Below are 19954 nucleotides of genomic sequence, written 5' to 3'. Positions count from 1 at the left end.
ACACTATTTGGTTTACTAACACGTTTGCATTCTTATTCTAGATTTAGCAAACTGCACTGGGTGGACAGGCCGTTAAGTCAAATATGTACCAGAGCAAAGTATAGAACCCAGGTACCTCACAGTACCACTACCTATGGCCTTGGTAACAGCAACACAGTCCTGCCAGACCAGAGACAACCACTCCTCCACAGGAACACTGTAGATCTGGACACAGAAGAAAGCTGCATGTTCAACACCTGAGATCTTAAACCAGGAAGATGAAGGCACTTCTATTTCCTATATAGTGCACTACTTTTTACTTGAGCCCTACTATCGGGAATAGGCTGCCATTTTGGGGTGCATACAAAGACTACCATTGAGCCAAGGAGATGGCAGCAGGTTTCATGGACTCCTTGATAGCCTATACACACACACTAGTTTTTATCTGATACGGCATTATCATTAAAATGTTTAAAAAGCTTAACATAAAAATCACTACTGTAGGACAGGGATCATCAACTAGAACATAATTACAAATCATTTGTAGACTGCAAGAAGCCCAAACAGAGATGACTAAAACAATTTCAAACCTAGCTTACATTTGTTTAAGATCACATGTATATTATGCATGGGAATACTTGGGAACTGATTTCCAAAAAAAAGTCACTTGGCGCTGATTTGGGGGCCAAATTAAATCACTGGCCCGCGGACCGCCAGTCGTGGCACCCTGCCGTAGGAAGTACTCACTGATTGTGGTTATATTGGTATAATAGCAAACAAAAACATACCAATTGTGTCAGTCAATGAACGTGTCATCCCATTGCATGGGTCCACTGTGTAGTCAATCTTTGTATAGTAAAAGATTTCAAAAGCAGACAAAGTGCATTTGTGAGATGCTTGAATATTGGTTTTTAATAACTTATAAAACACCTATGTTACAGCACCAACTATAAACATACTGTACATACACTGGATGAAAAACTGGGTGATTTTTTTTTTTCAGACTGAACATCTCAAAAGATTTTATATTTTGGGGGGGAGAAACCAACATAAGAACAGTGAGCTAGAATGATAGAATCTACAAGCAGTTCCGATATAACTCTAATGATAAAAACAGACAGTGGACTGAGGGCCAGATACTGCATTCACACCTGGGGCCATATTCATTAGGCCACAAAGCAGCAAAACATTTAGCAAGTTCAGGTAGGTCTCCCTGTTTCAGTCCTTTTTCTGACTAATGAGTATGCCCCCATCCTCTCAAATAGTAGTAGGATGTAGAATGTTTTGACTGGACTGAAGAGTTGTAGACCATTGTGGAGAAATTATTCAGTCCTCACTGAGTGAGAGGAGGTACACTTCAACTAACACAGAACAACCAACAGTGAATTGATTTACTGAACATAGCTAGGTTTGCCAGTGTCCATCTGCCAGCCCCCAGTGTACTGTAGCTATAACTACAACTGTATCCAGAACTGTAGTTGTAACTGTGGTCAAATCTGCAAAGTGCCATTTGAGATGAATCAGCCTGTATGAATCTCTTTCTAGTCATTATCTTCCTGGTTCACAGCAGAACAGGAGCAGCTCTTCCATTGGTTTAAAACATCCAACTCTCTTTTTTTGGGATAATTAAACACACCAGTCCATTCGCTCTCTCCTTCATGGAATATAGAACACTATTTTACAAGGAGACAGAAGAGAGAAGGGAACATCTAGCATTTTACAGGATCAGCAGCCGAGCAGAGAGAGCATCTATGTACAGTCCAGAACAGCTAAGGCGGGTGTCTGTCTGGTGGAGGTCAGGACAGTCCTTCACCCTCTGGCTGTGTATTGTGTTGTGTGTCTGCGTGTTGGATGGTGCTAGTGCATTTGGTCCAGTAGTTACTCATCCTGTTTAGGGAGGAGGGGAAGGAGAAACGGAAGGAGGGATGATGATGAGGTAATGAGAAAAGTCATTGGTGAAAGGCAAGAAAGTGTAAAAAAAATAACTAAAAGTAACAGTCTGTATGTCATCATGCGTCTGACTGGTCAGGAGGTGGGGGGCTGTTAGACCTGTTCTGTCCAGCTCTGGCTGCTCTGTCCCTGGATAAGGCTGCACTCTCAGCCCCAGGCCTCATTGAGCCTCTAGAGGCCTGCTGTCTGTTAGGGCTGTTTGATTCCTCGTCCTTTGACAACGTCTTTCTCAGCTTCTCCTCTTCATCCGCCTCCTTATTTTTTCCCTCTTCATCAGAGTCGATGCGGTTCAGTCGTTTGCGGATAGGACGATCTTCCTCGGATGACGACTCCGGTTCCCCATTATCATCCTCATTATCTTTAGTGGAGGGTCTGCATTTCTTCAGCAGAGCTAGATGTTTCCTCCGCTGACCTATCAACACCTCTCTCCGCTTCCCTCTGCCCATCTTCTCTCCTCCCCTCTTCTTTCCCCTTGTTCTAGTCTCCTCCACCTCTTCTCTCCACCTCTTTCCCCTCTTTTCTTCCTCCTCGGACTCTCTCGAATGGGAGGATTCTGAAATAGAGGGAGCGAGCGGCGGATTCAGACATCAGCAGGAGTTAACCCCGCATTCAGACACTAGCGGCAAAAACGTTCCTTTGCCCGGCGCAATGGAATCGATGGCCAAAGTTGCCGTGGAAGTGGTGAAAAATTTAAAACGGCTCTATTTTCTCTGCATCTGGTGACGTGTTTTCCGCTTCATCCAGCCAACCAGAAAATGTTGGTTTAGGGACAGTGGTCGGTTTAGATTGGTTTAAATTTAGGAGGGGGAGGGGTGGAACATTATCGGCACGCTTTCACTTGCAGAAGCATTTTTTTGCCGCTAGTGTCTGAATGCGGGTTGGTTATGAATTGTTTACATTCACTAAATGACAGTCTGTCAAGTTCCACATGGACCTCCCTAATTTGGGGCAGGGATGGTAACCATAGTAACTGACCATCGCTGTTTGAGCTGGAGAGACGACGGCCGGATTTGGCCTTGTCCTTATTAGTGGTTGCCTGGGAACCCTCAGATTCCGACGTCTCACGGTAGTTCACCTCCCGCTTCCGGCCCCGCCTTAAACCACACCTCTTCCTGTCCTCATCGCTGTCACTCAAATCACTGGTCTCTGCAGAGAGACAAAGAGAGTTTTATTTGACTTTCAACTGAACATGTTCTTTAACCTCCAGCACCAAACCTGGATTTGTGCGTGTGTGTCATCTTTTCCCAACTCATATTCCAAGCCTTACTCACCTATCTCTTCCTCCTCATCTTCACTCTCCTCCTCCCCCCATCCTCTCCTCCGTCTGCGAGGGTGTTTCTTGCACTTTGCTGAGGTCCTGGTGGTTCTCTGTTTAGGTGCCCGTCTCTGTGCCCGTGTAGACTGGCTTACGAAGCCCGGGTCACTGGCAAAGCTGTCCACATCACTGGCTGCTTCCTCATCACCTGACGCTACAAACTCCTCCTCCGTACTATAGACACAAGTTAAAAGTTTGCATTTATAGTGTTCAAACAAAAAATGACTTTACAATATGGGGGGTAGCTCCAATGCGTAGCACCCACACACACACACATATCCACGGAATTACTAGGACTGACTTAAGGCCAGTCAGGGACAAACGCACCTGGCGCTGAGCTGAAACTCCTCCTCACTCTCTGCAGCCGTGCTGTCGCTCTCCAGGTCGTTAAGTCTCCGCCTCTTCCTGCTCCTGGTGGGAGGGGCCTGAGCTGTGGTTGGTCCTCGTTTCTCCTTCCCCTCCTCCGATATGGTGGCAATGTCCTTATCCCGCCCCACTCCTACACACAGGACCACAGGGTTACACACAACAACAGGAACACAGGCAGGCCACTATTCTGTCATTTAAACTATAGGTCGCCCGATTAATCGGAATTGCCGATTTCAAGTTTTCATAATCGGAAATCGGTATTTTTGTACACCGATTTGGGCGTTTTACACCTTTATTTAATCTTTATTTAACTAGGCAAGTCAGTTAAGAACACATTCTTATTTTCAATGACGGCCTAGGAACAGTGGGTTAACTGCCTTGTTCAGAGCAGAACAGATTTTTACCTTGTCAGCTCGGGGATTCAATCTTGCAACCTTTCAGTTACTAGTCCAACGCTCGAACAACCTGCCTCTCTCTCATTGCACTCCACGAGGAGCCTGCCTGTTACGCGAATGCAGTATTCCAAGGTACGTTGCTAGATATAAGTTTAATGCTCTTATAAAAAACAATCAATCATAAATCACTAGTTAACTACACATGGTTGATGATATTACTAGTTTATCTAGCGTGTCCTGCGTTGCATATAATCGATGCGGTGCGTATTCGCGAAAAAGGACTGTCGTTGCTCCAATGTGTACCTAACCATAAACATCAATGCCTTTCTTAAAATCAATACACAGAAGTATATATTTTTAAACCTGCATATTTAGCTAAAAGAAATCCAGGTTAGCAGGCAATATTACCCAGGTGAAATTGTGTCACTTCTCTTGCGTTCATTGCACGCAGAGTCAGGGTATATGCAACAGTTTGGGCCGCCTAATTTGCCAGAATTTTACATAATTATGACATAACATTGAAGGTTGTGCAATGTAACAGGAATATTTAGACTTATGGATGCCACCCGTTAGATAAAATACAGAACGGTTCCCTATTTTACTGAAAGAATAAACGTCTTGTTTTCGAGATGATAGTTTCCAGATTCGACCATATTAATGACCTAAGGCTCGTATTTGTGTGTTATTATGTTATAATTAAGTCTATGATTTGATAGAGCAGTCTGACTGAGCGATGGTAGGCACCAGCAGGCTCGTAAGCATTCATTCAAACAGCACTTTCGTGCGTTTTGCCAGCAGCTCTTCGTTGTGCTTCAAGCATTGAGCTGTTTATGACTTCAAGCCTATCATCTCCCGAGATTAGGCTGGTGTAACCGATGTGAAATGACTAGCTAGTTAGCGGGGTGCGCGCTAATAGCGTTTCAAACGTTACTCGCTCTGAGACTCTGAGTAGTTATTCCCCTTGCTCTGCATGGGTAACGCTGCTTCGAGGGTGGCTGTTGTCGATGTGTTCCTGGTTCGAGCCCAGGTAGGGGCGAGGAGAGGGACGGAAGCTATACTGTTACACTGGCAATACTAAAGTGCCTATAAGAACATCCAATAGTCAAAGGTATATGAAATCCAAATGGTATAGAGAGAAATAGTCCTATAATTCCTATAATAACTACAACCTAAAACTTATTACCTGGGAATATTGAAGACTCATGTTAAAAGGAACCACCAGCTTTCATATGTTCTCATGTTCTGAGCAAGGAATTTAAACGTTAGCTTTCTTACATGGAACATATTGCACTTTTACTTTCTTCTTTTACTTTCTTCTCCAACACAATTTATTTGAGGCTAAATTGATTTTATTTATGTATTATATTAAGTTAAAATAAGTGTTCATTCAGTATTGTTGTAATTGTCATTATTACAAATAAATAAATAAAAAAATCAGCCAATTAATCGATATCTGCTTTTTTGGTCCTCCAATAATCTGTATCGACGTTGAAAAATTATAAATCGGTCGACCTCTAATCTAAACCCTCTTGTTTGCATCTTGTTCCTCATTTTGGATGCATCCAAAATGACACCATATTCCCTACATTGTGCACTACTATTGACCAGGACCCTTAGAGCTCTGGTCAAAAGTAGTGCAACTATATAGGGCAGGGTTCCCCAATTGGCATCCCGCGGGCCGGATTTGGCCCATGGGTGATTTTATTTGTTCCCCCAAGTTTCCTTTGCCCCAGAAAATAAATAATCATATTTTCCCACACATAATAGAGACACATGAATTTATACAAATGCAAGCAAGTTTTGAAATGATGCCCCCCCGACCATCCGCTCAAGAAAAAAAAAGAAAAATCAGCCCTTGGCTGAATCTAGTGGATGATCCCTGATATAGGGAATACGGTGCCATTTGAGAGCCATTCATTCCCCAGTGTACACACTCATTCCCTTTCTCTCTCCTCTATATTTCTCACCTCCCCCATCAGCATCTTTGACGTCTTCCTCTATCGCTTCATCAATGGCGTCATCAAAGTCATCAAACCTGGAACACACACACCGGGGTTTACGTTAGGAACATGTGGAGCCGGACAACGCAGGGGGAAGCCACAGGAATTCAAGGCCGACCGCGGTACTGCACGCATTGTTAGTAGAAAACAGGATCCCCCATAATACTGAATGGAATAATGGCAATCTTCATACACATTTTTTTTGGAAGACAATCATGGTACCAATAATTGCTTCTAATACACCAGATGTTTTAAAATCGTGCATAGAAGAAGTTAATTGCAGCCTGCAGTACCCCGGACAGCCTTCATCTTGAGTTACTCAATGAGAGGGGGCAGCACTGAGCTAGCCTCCAACATCACTTCCTGGAGTAGCTCACACAAGATTTCTTGACGGGTCCAAAAAGTTGGACCCATTCCGAAATGGATCTGGGGCTTTCCCACCCGGACCCAATATGCATAAATAAAATGTTTAAATATAAAACCCCGTTTTTTTAAGCGACTTTATTAACCCTGAGCTGATAAAGCTTGAGAGTACGGGAAAAGGTGCCGCTCTAGCAGACGCGGGAGAGGCAATACTGTGAGTGACACAGGGAGAAGGGAGGGAAAGAGCAACCAACTGAGCCGACTCGCCCTATAGTAGACTATGGGCGGCGGGTAGCCTAGTGGTTAAGAGCGTTGTGCCAGTAACCGAAAGCTCGATAGATCGAATCCCCGAGTGGGCAAGATGGAAAAATCTTCCATTCTGCCCTTGTGCAAGGCAGTTAACCAGTAACAGCAACTGCTCCCCAGGCGCCGTTGACGTTGATTAAGGCGGCACCCCGCACCTCTCTGATTCAGAGGGGTTGGGTGAAATGCAGAAGACACATTTTGGTTGAATGCATTCAGTTGTGCAACTGACTAGGTATCCCCTTTACCTTTGCCATATATAGCTGCCATAGCTAGGTTATTTATCATCGAATACGATTACCTAGTACCTGTCTTGACTGCATCAAACCTGTAAGAAGCTAGTTAAGCTAGCTAACGTTAGCTAGCTAGGCTAACTGAGGCTGCAGTGCATGTGCTCTCATCCTACAAATAACAACAATTCCATTCGGAATATTAAATAGCAGCCTACCTCTTGGTCTTGGTAGCCTATCCTTCAACATTTTAATTCCATATCCCGAGTGGCGCAGCTGTCTAAGGCACTGCATCTCAGTGCTAGAGGAGTCACTACAGACACTGGTTTGATCCCGGGCTGTATCATCAACAAGCTACATACGCCATGCTCCAATCTTGTGAAAACCAAGAGCAGCATTTATCATTAATTTATACTGTCATTGGGACAACGTGACAGGGAAGATTTTAATTTACCGGCCATTTGAGAAATTGACCAGATCCATATGCATTGGTTGCGTAACCCATGAAGTCGTCTACCAACAGTGCTTAACACAGATAGGGGGCAGTATTTCCACTTTGGATGAATTGCGTGCCCATAGTGAACTGCATCAAAATCTGTCCTAAATTGCTAATATATGCATATTATTATTAATATTGGATAGAAAACACTCTGAAGTTTCTAAAACTGTTTGAATGATGTCTGTGAGTATAACAGCACTCACAGGGCAGGCAATCTTCCAAACAAGTTTTGAAATCCTGAAAGTTGGGGCAAATTTGACGTCATCGCCCCCTCCCTTCCCAACAAGTTATGGATCTGGAAACACTTCCTATGTCTTCCACTAGATGTCCTCATTCAGTAGAAAGTGTAATGGAGCATTTGCTGTGAACTTTGACCTAATGGGAAGGAAAGTAGTTGGTGTCGCAAAATAATGCCATTTTGTTGTGGCGCGTTTGTCTTTGAGCGCTTCGGCTGTTCCAATCAGCCCCAGATGAAAACGAATGATCCGGTTGGAATGCTATTGGATATATATGATTATAACATCCTGAAGATTGATTCTGCACTTAGTTTGACCAGTTTCTTCGACCTGTAATATGTATTTTGGAAGTTTTCATGCAAAGTTATCCTGGACCAGAAGTAATTTTTTGGCCACGTGAGCTGAAAGTGGTAGCAAATGCTGCTACTTGGACACTAGAATAGAACATTATGAAACAAAACGATTTATTGTTGAACTAGGACTCATTGCACTACATTCTGATGAAAGATCATCAAAGGTGAGGGAATATTTATGTTGTAATTTTGTATTTCTATTGACTCCAACATGGCGGAGAAATATTGTTACGTCTGAGCGCCGTCTCAGATTATTGCAATGCTAGGCTTTTTCCGTAACGTAAAAAAAAAAATGTGACACAGCGGTTGCATTAATTAAGCCTACCCCCTACTTTTTCAAACATTCTGTTAAAAATCGCGCAACATTTCAGCGTCCTGCTACTCATGAATATAGTATATGCATATGATTAGTATGTGTGGATAGAAAACACTCTGACGTTTCTAAAACTGGTTAAATCACGGCTGTGACTATAACATAACGTGTGTTTCATCGAAAAGCGGAAGAAAAACTGATCACCAAAATCTGGAAAATATATCAATGCGCCACTTGCATGTATTGTCTATTGGAAAGCAAACTACATGGGGCTGAGATTGCAAGTCCTACAGCTTCCACACGATGTCGCCAGTCTTGTCAATTGCCTGGGCTTTGTTTCTTGGTCAAATGAATAAGAGAGAGCCCATTCCTTCCGGTCTCCGACAGGATGTTTTGGTGGAGAAATTTCCAAGCATGATTTCAAGACGTGGAGCTATTGAATACACATCGCCCCGTGATCAATTTGATAGATTATTAACGTTTACTAATACCTAAAGTTGGATTACAAAACTATTTCGAAGTGTTTTGTGAAAGTTTATCGTCGACTTTTTTAATTTTAAAAAATGACGTTGCGTTTTAAACCGCTGTTTTTTCCTGGATCACACACTTTTCATAGATCGATATTTAGGGTATATATGGACCGATTTAATCGGAAAAAAGACCCAATAGTGATGTTTATGGGACGTCTAGGAGTGCCAACAAAGAAGATCGTCAAAGGTAATGAATGTTTTATATTTTATTTCTGCGTTTTGTGTAGCGCCGGCTATGCTAATTATTTTGTTTACGTCTCCTTCAGGTATTTCGGGGTGTTGCATGCTATCAGATAATAGCTTCTCATGCTTTCGCCGAAAAGTATTTTAAAAATCTGACTTGTTGGCTGGATTCACAACGAGTGTAGCTTTAATTCAGTACCCTGCATGTGTGTTTTAATGAACGTTTGAGTTTTAACGAGTGCTATTAGCATTTAGCGTAGTGCATTTGCATTTCCAGATGGCTAGATGAGACGCCTGCGTGTCGGGTGGGCTTAACAGGTTAAGAACCAGTGTATCTTTAATTATATGTAGAACGTGTATCTTTAGTCAAAGTTTATGATGAGTATTTCTGTTATCTGGCGTAGCTTTCTATAATTCCTCCGGATATTTTGGAGGATTTTCTGAACATGGCGTCAATGTAAACCGAGATTTATGGATATAAAATGCATATTATCGAACAAAACATAAATGTACTGTGTAACATGTCATATGACTGTCATCTGATGAAGATTTTCAAGAGGTTAGTGATTGATTTTTTTTTTATCCTGCTTTTGTGATTTTTTATCTTTTGCTGGAAAAAATGGCTACGTTTTTTCTTTGGTTTGGTGGTGGTCTAACAAATATATGTTGTGTTTTCGCCGTAAAACATTTTAAAAATCTGACACGCTGGGTAGATGAACAAGGTGTTTATCTTTCATTTGAGGTATTGGACTTGTTAATGTGTGGAGGTTAAATATATCTAAAGAATATTTTTGCATTCCCTGCGCCACCTTTTCAGCTGAACGGGGGGGTGGAGTTCCTGTAGGGGAACCCATCGCCTTAACAAGTTTTAATAACACATGTTCAGCTTCAATTATCAGTTGAGAAAAATAAATAATTATAGCTCTATAATCATGGCCATCAACTGTTTATCACCCAATTGCATTTAGAATTAAATGTTTCACTCCAGCAACGAGTTTGACAAGTTATATTATGCTCATAATAGGCTCTGTAGGCTGTGTGCATGTGATAAATAAGATGTGTGATGACTAGCAAATACACACGCCCCAATTTAATTCCACCAAATTAACCTAGACCAATAAGCATGACGGTCAAATGTAGTTCTATCAACGAATTCCACTAAATTTGACAATGGGATGTTTTTTTTTCTCCCGGTCAATTTGGCAGGTAACAATTTTATTTAGTGGCTTTAATTTATTTACACACACACACACCTGTAGCTGATACACTTCCTGGTTCTGGTAGACCTCCTTCCCAGATTTTTGGTATTTTTTGCATCTTTCTTTTTTGCCTGTTTCTCCTCTTCCTCCCCTTCCTGCTAGAAACACAACACAACACACAAATTCAGATTATGATCATTTATTTTATGCACATTTGGCCTTCTAGACAAAATGTTCCTAATTGTGTGTGTACTTACAGGAATGATGTTCTCCACACTGATTCCCACATACACCAGACGCTCCCTCCTACAGAGAAAAAACAGGAATTACACAACCATTTCAGTGTGTGTGTGTGAGACAGTGTTTGAGTGAGACCGTGTGAGATTGAGTGTGTGTATATGTGTGTGGTGTGTGTGACCTCCTCTCAGCTCTGTCTCTTTTCTTCATAGCGCAATCCAAATTCTGCAGCTGCTCCTCTAGTCTGTCACACAGCAGCTTCTACAGAGACCAGGGACAGTGTTAATACATGCACGCACGCGCACACTCTCTCTCTCTCTCACTCTCACTTACGTGTTGGCAGGGCGGGCAGAACCATTCTCCCTCAGGTATGACCATGAGAGGGGGTCTGAGACAGGCGGTGTGGTAACCACTATCACATGAATCACACAGCAGGATCTGCAGCAGAGAAACACACAGGTTGTGCACACATTCAGCTGTTTGGTGTAAATAAACTCATGAAATCAAGAATAGATAGTGCTCTGCAGAAGGGAAACAGTTTAAACACACGCCGTTTCTGGCTTCACAGTAAAGCACAATATTTCATAAGTCATATACGGATGCCAAGATGTAAAGAAACAAAAAACACAATGTACTCCAAACACACACTTCTCACCAGTTCGGGGTGGTTTGGGAGTCCACAGTGGCTGCAGGGATCTTCATTAGGCGTCTCCTCTGATTGGCTAGAGTCATCTGAGTCACAACCACTTCCCCCACCCCCTCTCCCCTCCTCCCCCTCTCCTCCCTCATTCGGTTTGCATCGCTTCGCTCGAGTATTTGACCAGCGGGCGCCTCGATGTCTTCGTCTGCTCTGTAGACACACACACATAAAACACACATTTACAATCAATCACCTTGATAACCAACATTTTCTTGGCTATGATCATTTTCACTTTCATACAAAGCCTTATTCCTAGATCACTTATGAGTAAATTAACTTTTAAAACAAAGTAGTTACCTTTACAGTCCTGCTTTGTCCCTCAGGGTTTTCTCTCTTCTTTTGCCATTGAGCAGTCTTCTCTTCTTCTTCCTCCCTCACCCCTGGGGGTGCGTCTTGCCTCTCCACCTTGTTTGGGCTGGGTCTGTAGGTAGGGTTGATCAGTAAAATATCAAATTACAGCACAATGGAGACAGCTCCAACAATACCAGCAGAACTGGGGCACAGTTGGAGAAGATGGCCAAAGACAGTCAGAAGAAGTGGAGAGCCTTTGTTGCTGCCCTATGAGCCAGCCAGCACGGCGGGGATGAGTGAGAGCATGATAATAAATCAGAATTTTGTATCTATTATTCAGTTCTACATGATAAATTGTCACCTCAGTTATTGTGATGAAAGAAATGGGAAGAGATTCTATCATGGACCTTACCTGCAGATCCGAGCCGATCGCCGCAGAGACCTCCCATCTCCCTGCTCCTCCCCCTTCTGCTCTCGCATGTTCTCTCTCCTCTGGTTGGGAGGGATCTTTATCTTCAGCCTGATCCCTTCTTTCTGCAGCTCAGAGGAGGCTTCCAGGGGACCCGGCCGGTCTGTTGCTCCATGCCCAGCACCTTTCACCCCAGCATGGGCTGGTGTGTCTGTGTTGAGGGCCTCTCCCTGGTCCACCTGTCCTTCTACAGTCTGGCTTCTCTCTGACTCCTGCTCCTTCTCTCCTGAGGTACTCTTCTTCTTCTCCTCTTCCTCCTCTGTTCCATGGCATCCCTCGCTTTTCTCCACATGGAGGTTAGTCTTTTTCTCTTTTGGGTTGTCATCCCTCTCTCCAGACTGGTCTCCATGTAAATTCTCCCTCGCTTTCTCTCTTCCATCCTCTCCTAACCTCTCCCTCGATCTCTCTCCTTGCTCGTTCCTCGCTCTCTCTCCTTCCCTCTCCTCTCCTCCTGCCTGTCTCTCCTGTCCTCTAGGCTCCAGGGGTGATGGGGCTCCAGTCTCTCCCCAGCCAGGACTCTTCCTCACCAGGACTGACTGCCTGCTCCTCTCCTTGTCTGGAGCTCTGGCCCTCTCCTCCCCCTCCTCTGACCCTAGTCTGGTTCTCTCCGTACAGACCGATCCGCCATCTTGTTGCTGCGATGCCGGCCTGCAGATGACCCCCACATGACATATACCCCCTATGAGCCCCCCAAGCCCGTTTAGGGGAGCCCCCCCATTGGTCAGCTCCTCTGGCAGTGTGACTGCCAGGCCCCCATCAGGAGTTGACTGCCTCCCCAGCTGCTCCTCCTTGGTATGTGTTACTGAAGGGTTACGGACGATGATGCTACTGCTAGTACTGCTGCTATGGCTGTTGTTGTGATGGTTGCTGTGCATGTCATTGTTGTTGTGATGTGTGTTGCTATGGTGACGGTTGGCGCCAAAGAGCTCTCTCTTCTTCAGTGGTATCTTGGCCTGCTGATCGGTCCTCAGCGCCCTCTCCGCTTCCTCCTTCACAGGAGGAACTTCCTGTTTCATCGTTGCCGAGATAGGCACCATGACGACGGAGACAGCATTGCTAGGGGAGTTGCTAAGCGTTTGGGGTTCCTCTTTGACCAGTGCGGTGATGGTGCTCACTCTGTTGTCAATCACTTCTGACCTCTCCTCCTTCCTCCCGCTCTGTTTCTCTCCCTCTTCTTTCTCACCTTGTTTTTCCTTCTCCCTTTCTTCCTTCATCTCAACTGCAATGTTTTCCTCCTTCACTGAGACTACCGGTGCAAGCTTGGTTGGGGTTTCCTTCTCTGCTAAAGACGCCATGTTGACGTCCGTACTAGTGGACTCTGGGTAGGAAGATGATCTACTCTTCTCTCGCTTTTCCTCATCTTCCTCGTTCTTCCCTCTCTCTTTACTCTTCTTCTCGTCTTCCTCAGCCTTCCTCATCTGTCTTGCCGCTTCCTCTTCCTCCACCTTTACCTCTCCTCCAGCTTCACCTTGAAAAACCACCACACATGTTGACATGTTATATTGCAGCTCTGGTTCCAACATTCATTCATAATAACACAATTATAATAGAGCAGTAGTGACCACATGATCATGTTACTACTAACTACACCATCCTATTACAGGTAACAAAAGAACCCTTACCCTCCTCCTGGCCTCTTCTCCCCCTCTCCACAGGTGTGGCACAGTTGGACCCTCCCTTCTCTCTGTCCATCTCTTTCTCCATCTCTCCTTCCTCTTTCTCCTTGTGTTCTGGATCCAGCTGGGTCTTCAGGAGGTCCAAAGCTTCGCTAAGTCATTCCGGGTTCTGAGGACAAACAGAACATTCTGAACATACGGTGCCATAAAAAAGCATTTGCCCCTTTCTGATATTCTCAATTTTTGCATATTTTTGATACTGAATGTTATCAGATCTTCAACCAAAACCTAATATTAGGTAAAGGGAACCCGAGTTTACTAATAACCGCAAAAATATATACTTAATTTATTTAATTAACAAAGTAGTTGGACTCAACAACTGGTTGTGCCACCTTTAGCTGTAATGACTGCAACCAAATGCTTCCTGTAGTTGTTGATCAGACTCTCACATCGCTGTGGAGGAATTTTGACCCACACTTGTATGCAGAACTGCTTTAACTCAGCGACATTTGTTGGTTTTGAAGCATGAACTGCTCGTTTCAAGTCCTGCCACAACATCTCAATTGGGATTACGTCTGGACTTTGAATGTGTTGCTTTTTAACCATTTTCATGTAGACTTGATTGTGTGTTTTGGATCATTGTCATGCTGCATGACCCAGCTGCGCTTCAGCTCACAGACGGATGGCCTGACATTCTCCTGTAGAATTCTCCGACACAGAGCAGAGTTCATGGTTCCTTCTATTATCAGATAATTCTACAGGAGAATGTTAGGCCATCCAGTTATTGAGTGTAAGGGGGAAATTACTTTTTCACACGGGGGCATTGGGTGTTGTATAACTTTGTTTATGAAATAAATGTCATTGTTGTGTTATTTGTTCACTCAGGTTCCCTTTTTATCTATTATTAGGTTTAGGTTGAAGATCTAATAACATTCAGAATCAACAATATGCAAAAGTAGGGGGCAAATACTTTTTCACAGCACTGTACATACACCCTTTCTCTCTTCTCAGATGCTCCTACTAGGGTTACACAAAATATATCTCATCTATCTTTCCATACATCCATCCATGCATCATTACCTGACGATACAGCTCCAGGTGGATCCGTCCCAGTCGTCCTGTTCCTCTGTGTACAGTCGGATGTTGTGTTGGGCGTCAGTCTGCAGCCAGTACATCAGGCCCTGTCTGTCTCTGCCCAACGGCTGCAGCCTCATCGCCTCCGCCTCCTCCTCGTTCACCAACGTCTTGAACTTCAGGTTGTCATCAAACTGGATCTCACACAGGTACTGGGGTCGGGGGTTAGAGAGAGACGGGGGGGGGGTTAGGGTCAGACAGAGAAAGAGAAGAAAACAGTACAGTGCCTTCAGAAAGTATTCACACCCCTTTACCTTTTCCACATTTTGTTGTTACAAAGTGGGATTAAAATGAATTTCATTGGAATTTATTGTCAACGATCTACACAAAACTCTTAATTTCAAAATAAATAAATGATTAATGGAAAATAAATATGTTAGAATCACCTTGGGCAGCGATTACAGCGGTGGGTCTTTCTGGGTAAGTCTCTAAGAGCTTTGCAAACCTTGATTGTACAATATTTGCCCTTTACTATTTTTTTAATTCTTCAAGCCCTGTCAAGTTGGTTGGTGATCATTGCTAGACAGCCATTTTCAAGTCTTGTCATATATGTTTAATACAATTTAAGTCAAAACTGTCTCTCGGCCACTCAGGAACATTCAATGTCGTCTTGGTAAGTATTTGACTCAGCCATGCCTCCTTGCCTGTCCAACATTTTCTCATCTCCCACCCCTTCTAATGCGACTATCCCTGAAGCTTCTCCATTTTCCCCCTGTCCCGCTACAAAGTTACTCCTTGCAGGCAGTCACTGAGTCCAAGGTGCTAAAGGAGCTCCTTAAACTTGACCCCAAAAAACATCTGGGTCAGATGGTTTACACCCTTTCTTCTTTAAGGCTGCTGCCCCTATCATCGCCAAGCCTCTCTCTCCTTCCTGGGGAGGTTACCAATGCTTGGAAGGCTGCCAACAGTTTGTCCTTTATTTAAAGGGGGAGATCAAGCTGATCCTAGCTGTTATAGGCCTATTTCTATTTTGCCCTGTTTATCAAAAGTGTTGTAAAAACTTGTCAATAATCAACTGACTGGCTTTATTGATGTCTATAGTATTCTCTCGGTATGCAATCTGGTTTCCACTCAGGTTATGGATGTGTCACTGCAACCTTAAAAGGTCCTCAATGACGCCACCATTGTCCTTGATTCTAAGCAATAATGTGCTGCTATTTTTATTGACTTGGCCAAAGCTTTTGATACGGTATACCATTTCATTCTAGTGGGCCGGCTAAGGAGTATTGGTGTCTGAGGGGTCTTTGGCCTGGTTTGCTAACTACCTCTCTCAAAGAGTGCAGTGTATAAAGTCAGAACATCTGCTGCCTCAGCCACTGCCTGTCACCAAGGGAGTACCCCAAGGCTCAATCCTAGGCCCCACTATCTTCTCAATTTACATCAACAACATAGTTCAGGCAGTAGGAAGCTCTCTCATCCATTTATATGCACGTGATACAGTCTTATACTCAGCTGACACCTCCCTGGATTTTGTGTTAAATGCTCTACAACAAAGCTTTCTTAGTGTCCAACAAGATTTCTCTACCCTTAACCTTGTTCTGAACACCTCCAAAACAAAGGACATGTGGTTTGGTAAGAAGAATGCCCCTCTTCCCACAGGTGTTATTACTACCTCTGAGGGTTTAGAGCTTGAGATAGTCACCACATACAAGTACTTGGGGGTATGGCTAGACAGTACACTATCCTTCTCTCAGCACATATCAAAACTGCAGGCTAAAGTTAAATCTAGACTTGGTTTCCTCTATCGTAATCGCTCATCTTTCACCCCAGCTGCCAAACTAACCCTGATTCAGATGACCATCCTACCCATGCTAGATTACGGAGACATAATTTATAGATCAGCAGGTAAAGGTGCTCTGGAGCGGCTAGATGTTCTTTACCATTCGTCCATCAGATTTGCCACCAATGCTCCTTATAGGACACATCACAGCACTCTATACTCCCCTCTGTAAACTGGTCATCTCTGTATACCCGTCGCAAGACCCACTGGTTGATGCTTATTTATAAAACCCTTAGGCCCCACCCCCCCATATCTGAGATATCTACTGCAGCCCTCATCCTCCACATACAACACCTGTTCTGCCAGTCACATTCTGTTAAAGGTCCCCAAAGCACACACATCCCTGGGTCACTCCTCTTTTCAGTTCGCTGCAGCTAGCGACTGGAACGAGCAGCAACAAACACTCAAACTGGACAGTTTTATCTCAATCTCTTAATTCAAAGACTCAACCATGGACACTCTTAACAGATGTGGTTGTGTGGTATGATGTATTGTTGTCTCTACCTTCTTGACCTTTGTGCTCTTGACTTTTCCCAATAATGTTTGTGCCATGTTTTTTTATGCTGCTACCATGTTGTTGTCATGCTGTGAGGTCATGTGTTGCTGTGTGTTTTGTCCTATATTTATATTGTATTTATTTTTTAAATCCCAGGCCCCTGTCCCCGCAGGAGGCCTTTTGGTAGGCCGTCATTGTAAATAAGAATTTGCTCTTAACTGACTTGCCTAGTTAAATAAAGGTTAAATAAAAACTAAATTAAATAAAAAGTAACTCCAGTGTATAATTGTCCTTGTGTTTAGGTTATTGTCCTGCTGAAAGGTGAATTTGTCACCCAGTCTGTTGGAAAGCAGACTGAACCAGGTTTTCCTCTAGGACTTTGCCTATGCATAGCTCGATTCCTTTTCTTTTTATCCTAAAAAGCTCCCTAGTCCTTGCCGATGACAAGCATAACCATACGATGATGCAGCCACCACCATGGTTGAAAATATGAAGAGTGGTACAGTGATGTGTTGGATTTACCCCCAAACATAGTGCTTTGTATTCCAGACAAAAACTTAAATTATTTCTTTCAGTATCACTTTAGTGCCTTATTGCAAACAGGAGGCATGTTTTGGAATATTTTTATTCTGTACAGGCATCCTTTCACTATGTCATTTAGGTTTGTACTGTGGAGTAACTACAATGTCGTTGATCTATCCTCAGCTTTCTCCTATCACAGCCATCTCTGTAAGTGGTTTAAAATCACCATTGGCCTCCCTGCGCGATTTCCTTACTCTCCGTCAATTTTTGTAGTAACTGGGTGTACTGATACACCATCCAAATTGTAATTAATAGCTTCACCATGCTCAAATGGATATTCAGTGTCTGCTTTAAAAAAAAAAATATGTATCCATCTACCAATAGGTTCCCTTCTTTGCAGTTTTCATCGTTGAATCTGTGTTTGAAATTCACTGCTTGACTGAGGGACGTTACAGATCATTTTATTTGTGGGGTTCAGAGATGATAGTGTTTAACACAATTTTTGAATGACTATTATTACACACAGAGTTAGTCCATGCAACTTAATATCTGACTTGTTAACAAAGGGGTTGAATACTTACTGACTCAAGATATTTACGCTTGAAATGTTTTATTTACTAATGTTTTATAAAAAGATTAATCCCCTTTGATATTATAGGGTATTGTGTAAATCGGCGACACAAAGTCTTACACAACAACGTGTATAAAGTCAAGGGGTATAAATACTTTCTGAAGGCACTGTATATGATCAATATACTGTTCATATATAACAGTAGATATCACAGAGGAGGTAAAGAGGTAGTCTGGTATATTAGTGTGATAGTCTGCACACGGTGTGTGTGTGTGTCTTACTTTGAGGATGCTGGTTTTGCACTCCATGCTCATGTCCTGGTAGCCCTTGTGTTCCAGCTCCCAGGCCCAGCTACTGTTGATGTCCTGGCATACCTGGATGACAAATATACAGTCATTACAGGTGTACACACTAAGCACACACCAAGCACAGCTTACCTTAGCCAGGTACCTCTCCCACTTGTCTGCAGACACAGACTTGCCAAGCTTCCTTAGCAGCTTGACATGCAGCTCCACTAGTGGCTTGGGAACTGAGAGAGATACACACAGAGAGAAATAATACATGAGGTAATACATTAGTTTGATATAAAACGAAGTACCCTGTCATAACACCAGCTAGTATAACACTAAACACTTATTACAACACCCATTGTGCAGTGAATTTTTTAAACTCAACATTCTCCTTCTGGTATTCTGACTGTCTGTGTAATTCACATTGATTCACAATTTCTTAGAATTATCCTCAAATATCTAGCTAACAGTGGCAGGCGTGGAGGTAAGATCAACAAATGTGATTCATTGTCATTTTTTGCATTAATAAAAAAACACGACGATGTTTTTGGTGAACAATGAAGGAAATGTGGAAAGAGCAAACAACGTTATCACGTCTATCTACAGACAGTTAACTAACTGGCTAACTTGTAACAACATCTTTCCTACAGATACTAAAACGTTAGTACATACTAGCCTAGGTACGCCACACACAGCTAGCCAGATAACTAGCTAGCTAAATCGTGACAAGAAAGCCCCAGTAGCTAACATTGTCTCAAAGGAGGATTTAAATCATTATAAACTGTGACAAATGTAAAGCCTGAGTAATTTGAAATCAGCGGAATTTTATTTGAATGAATTAGTAGCCACTGATGTGTTGACGAACGTTAGCTTGGTTTAGCATGAAGTTGCTCGACTACACATCACGCATTGCGCCTGCGCGAAATGGACAGTCTGCCAAGTAGTGTTTTTATCGGACTATTTAAACAACTGTTTACGACACCGATTGTATTCAAATAGTATTTACTCATACACACCTGGGGCTGAGTTGTATACTTTTCTTGCACTAGTATGGGCAGGCAAGCATGATGGAAAAGTACACCTAATAGCTAACGTCCGCTAGCTAACGAAATTAAGGTAGCTAACTAGTTAGTTTGGTCATTCAAGTCGGAATGGCTGGCTAGTTTCTTAACAAATAGCTAAGTAACGATATATCTAGCTATCTAGTTACATCAATCAGTAACATTAGCCAGTTATACCGAGGCACATGTCACAGTGTGTGGAAACTCCCCTAAGCCAGCTAGCTGTACTTGTTCCCCCCTGACCACCCAGCTAGCTAGAAAGTCAGTGATGATGATGCTGAGAACCTCTTCCTCTCCCTTCCCACCTGTCGATGTGTCCCGGAGATACCTCTCCATCTGCGGAAAGGTGAGTTCGGGTAGGTCCAGGGCTTGTCCGTAGCGCTCCAGGAACGAGCAGACCACTGCGAAACTGGGGCAGAGACCGGGGTTTGAGCCCTGCGCTGCCGCTGAAGCAGCCATTTTTCCAGCCGGGGAGTAGGATGAGAATGAACGGATTTGGGAGGACTGAAAGGAGCCCAGAATTCAACGCGCCAAGTATCGTATCATGGGTAGACGAAGGAGGGGGCTCTG

The 19954-nt window shown here is 43.4% G+C and overlaps 1 protein-coding gene and 1 long non-coding RNA gene across 3 annotated transcripts in view; one reads left to right on the top strand and one right to left on the bottom strand.

The window, feature by feature from the left end:
• LOC135573972 (uncharacterized) overlaps window positions 1-1565 on the top strand; it is a 3108-nt gene extending 1543 nt beyond the window's left edge. For both annotated transcript variants that reach the window (XR_010465056.1, XR_010465057.1), the window contains exon 2: window positions 42-1565. This is a non-coding gene — a long non-coding RNA (uncharacterized LOC135573972). The remainder of the gene's footprint in view (window positions 1-41) is intronic.
• LOC115136841 (remodeling and spacing factor 1-like) lies at window positions 874-19954 on the bottom strand. The gene is given in 18 exon segments (XM_029672671.2): window positions 874-2482; window positions 2905-3075; window positions 3201-3418; window positions 3572-3743; window positions 5976-6043; window positions 10272-10375; window positions 10475-10523; window positions 10636-10715; window positions 10788-10892; window positions 11110-11304; window positions 11452-11575; window positions 11858-13382; window positions 13537-13683; window positions 13686-13699; window positions 14611-14816; window positions 18315-18407; window positions 18471-18562; window positions 19690-19954. Coding segments are annotated over 18 exon segments (4011 nt in total). The 5' UTR covers window positions 19844-19954; the 3' UTR covers window positions 874-1988.

The sequence above is a fragment of the Oncorhynchus nerka genome, linkage group LG11 (genome assembly GCF_034236695.1).
Source record: "Oncorhynchus nerka isolate Pitt River linkage group LG11, Oner_Uvic_2.0, whole genome shotgun sequence".
Taxonomy (NCBI): Eukaryota; Metazoa; Chordata; class Actinopteri; order Salmoniformes; family Salmonidae; genus Oncorhynchus; species Oncorhynchus nerka.
Note: the sequence above shows the minus strand (reverse complement) of the source record. Positions and strands in the feature narration are given on the sequence as shown.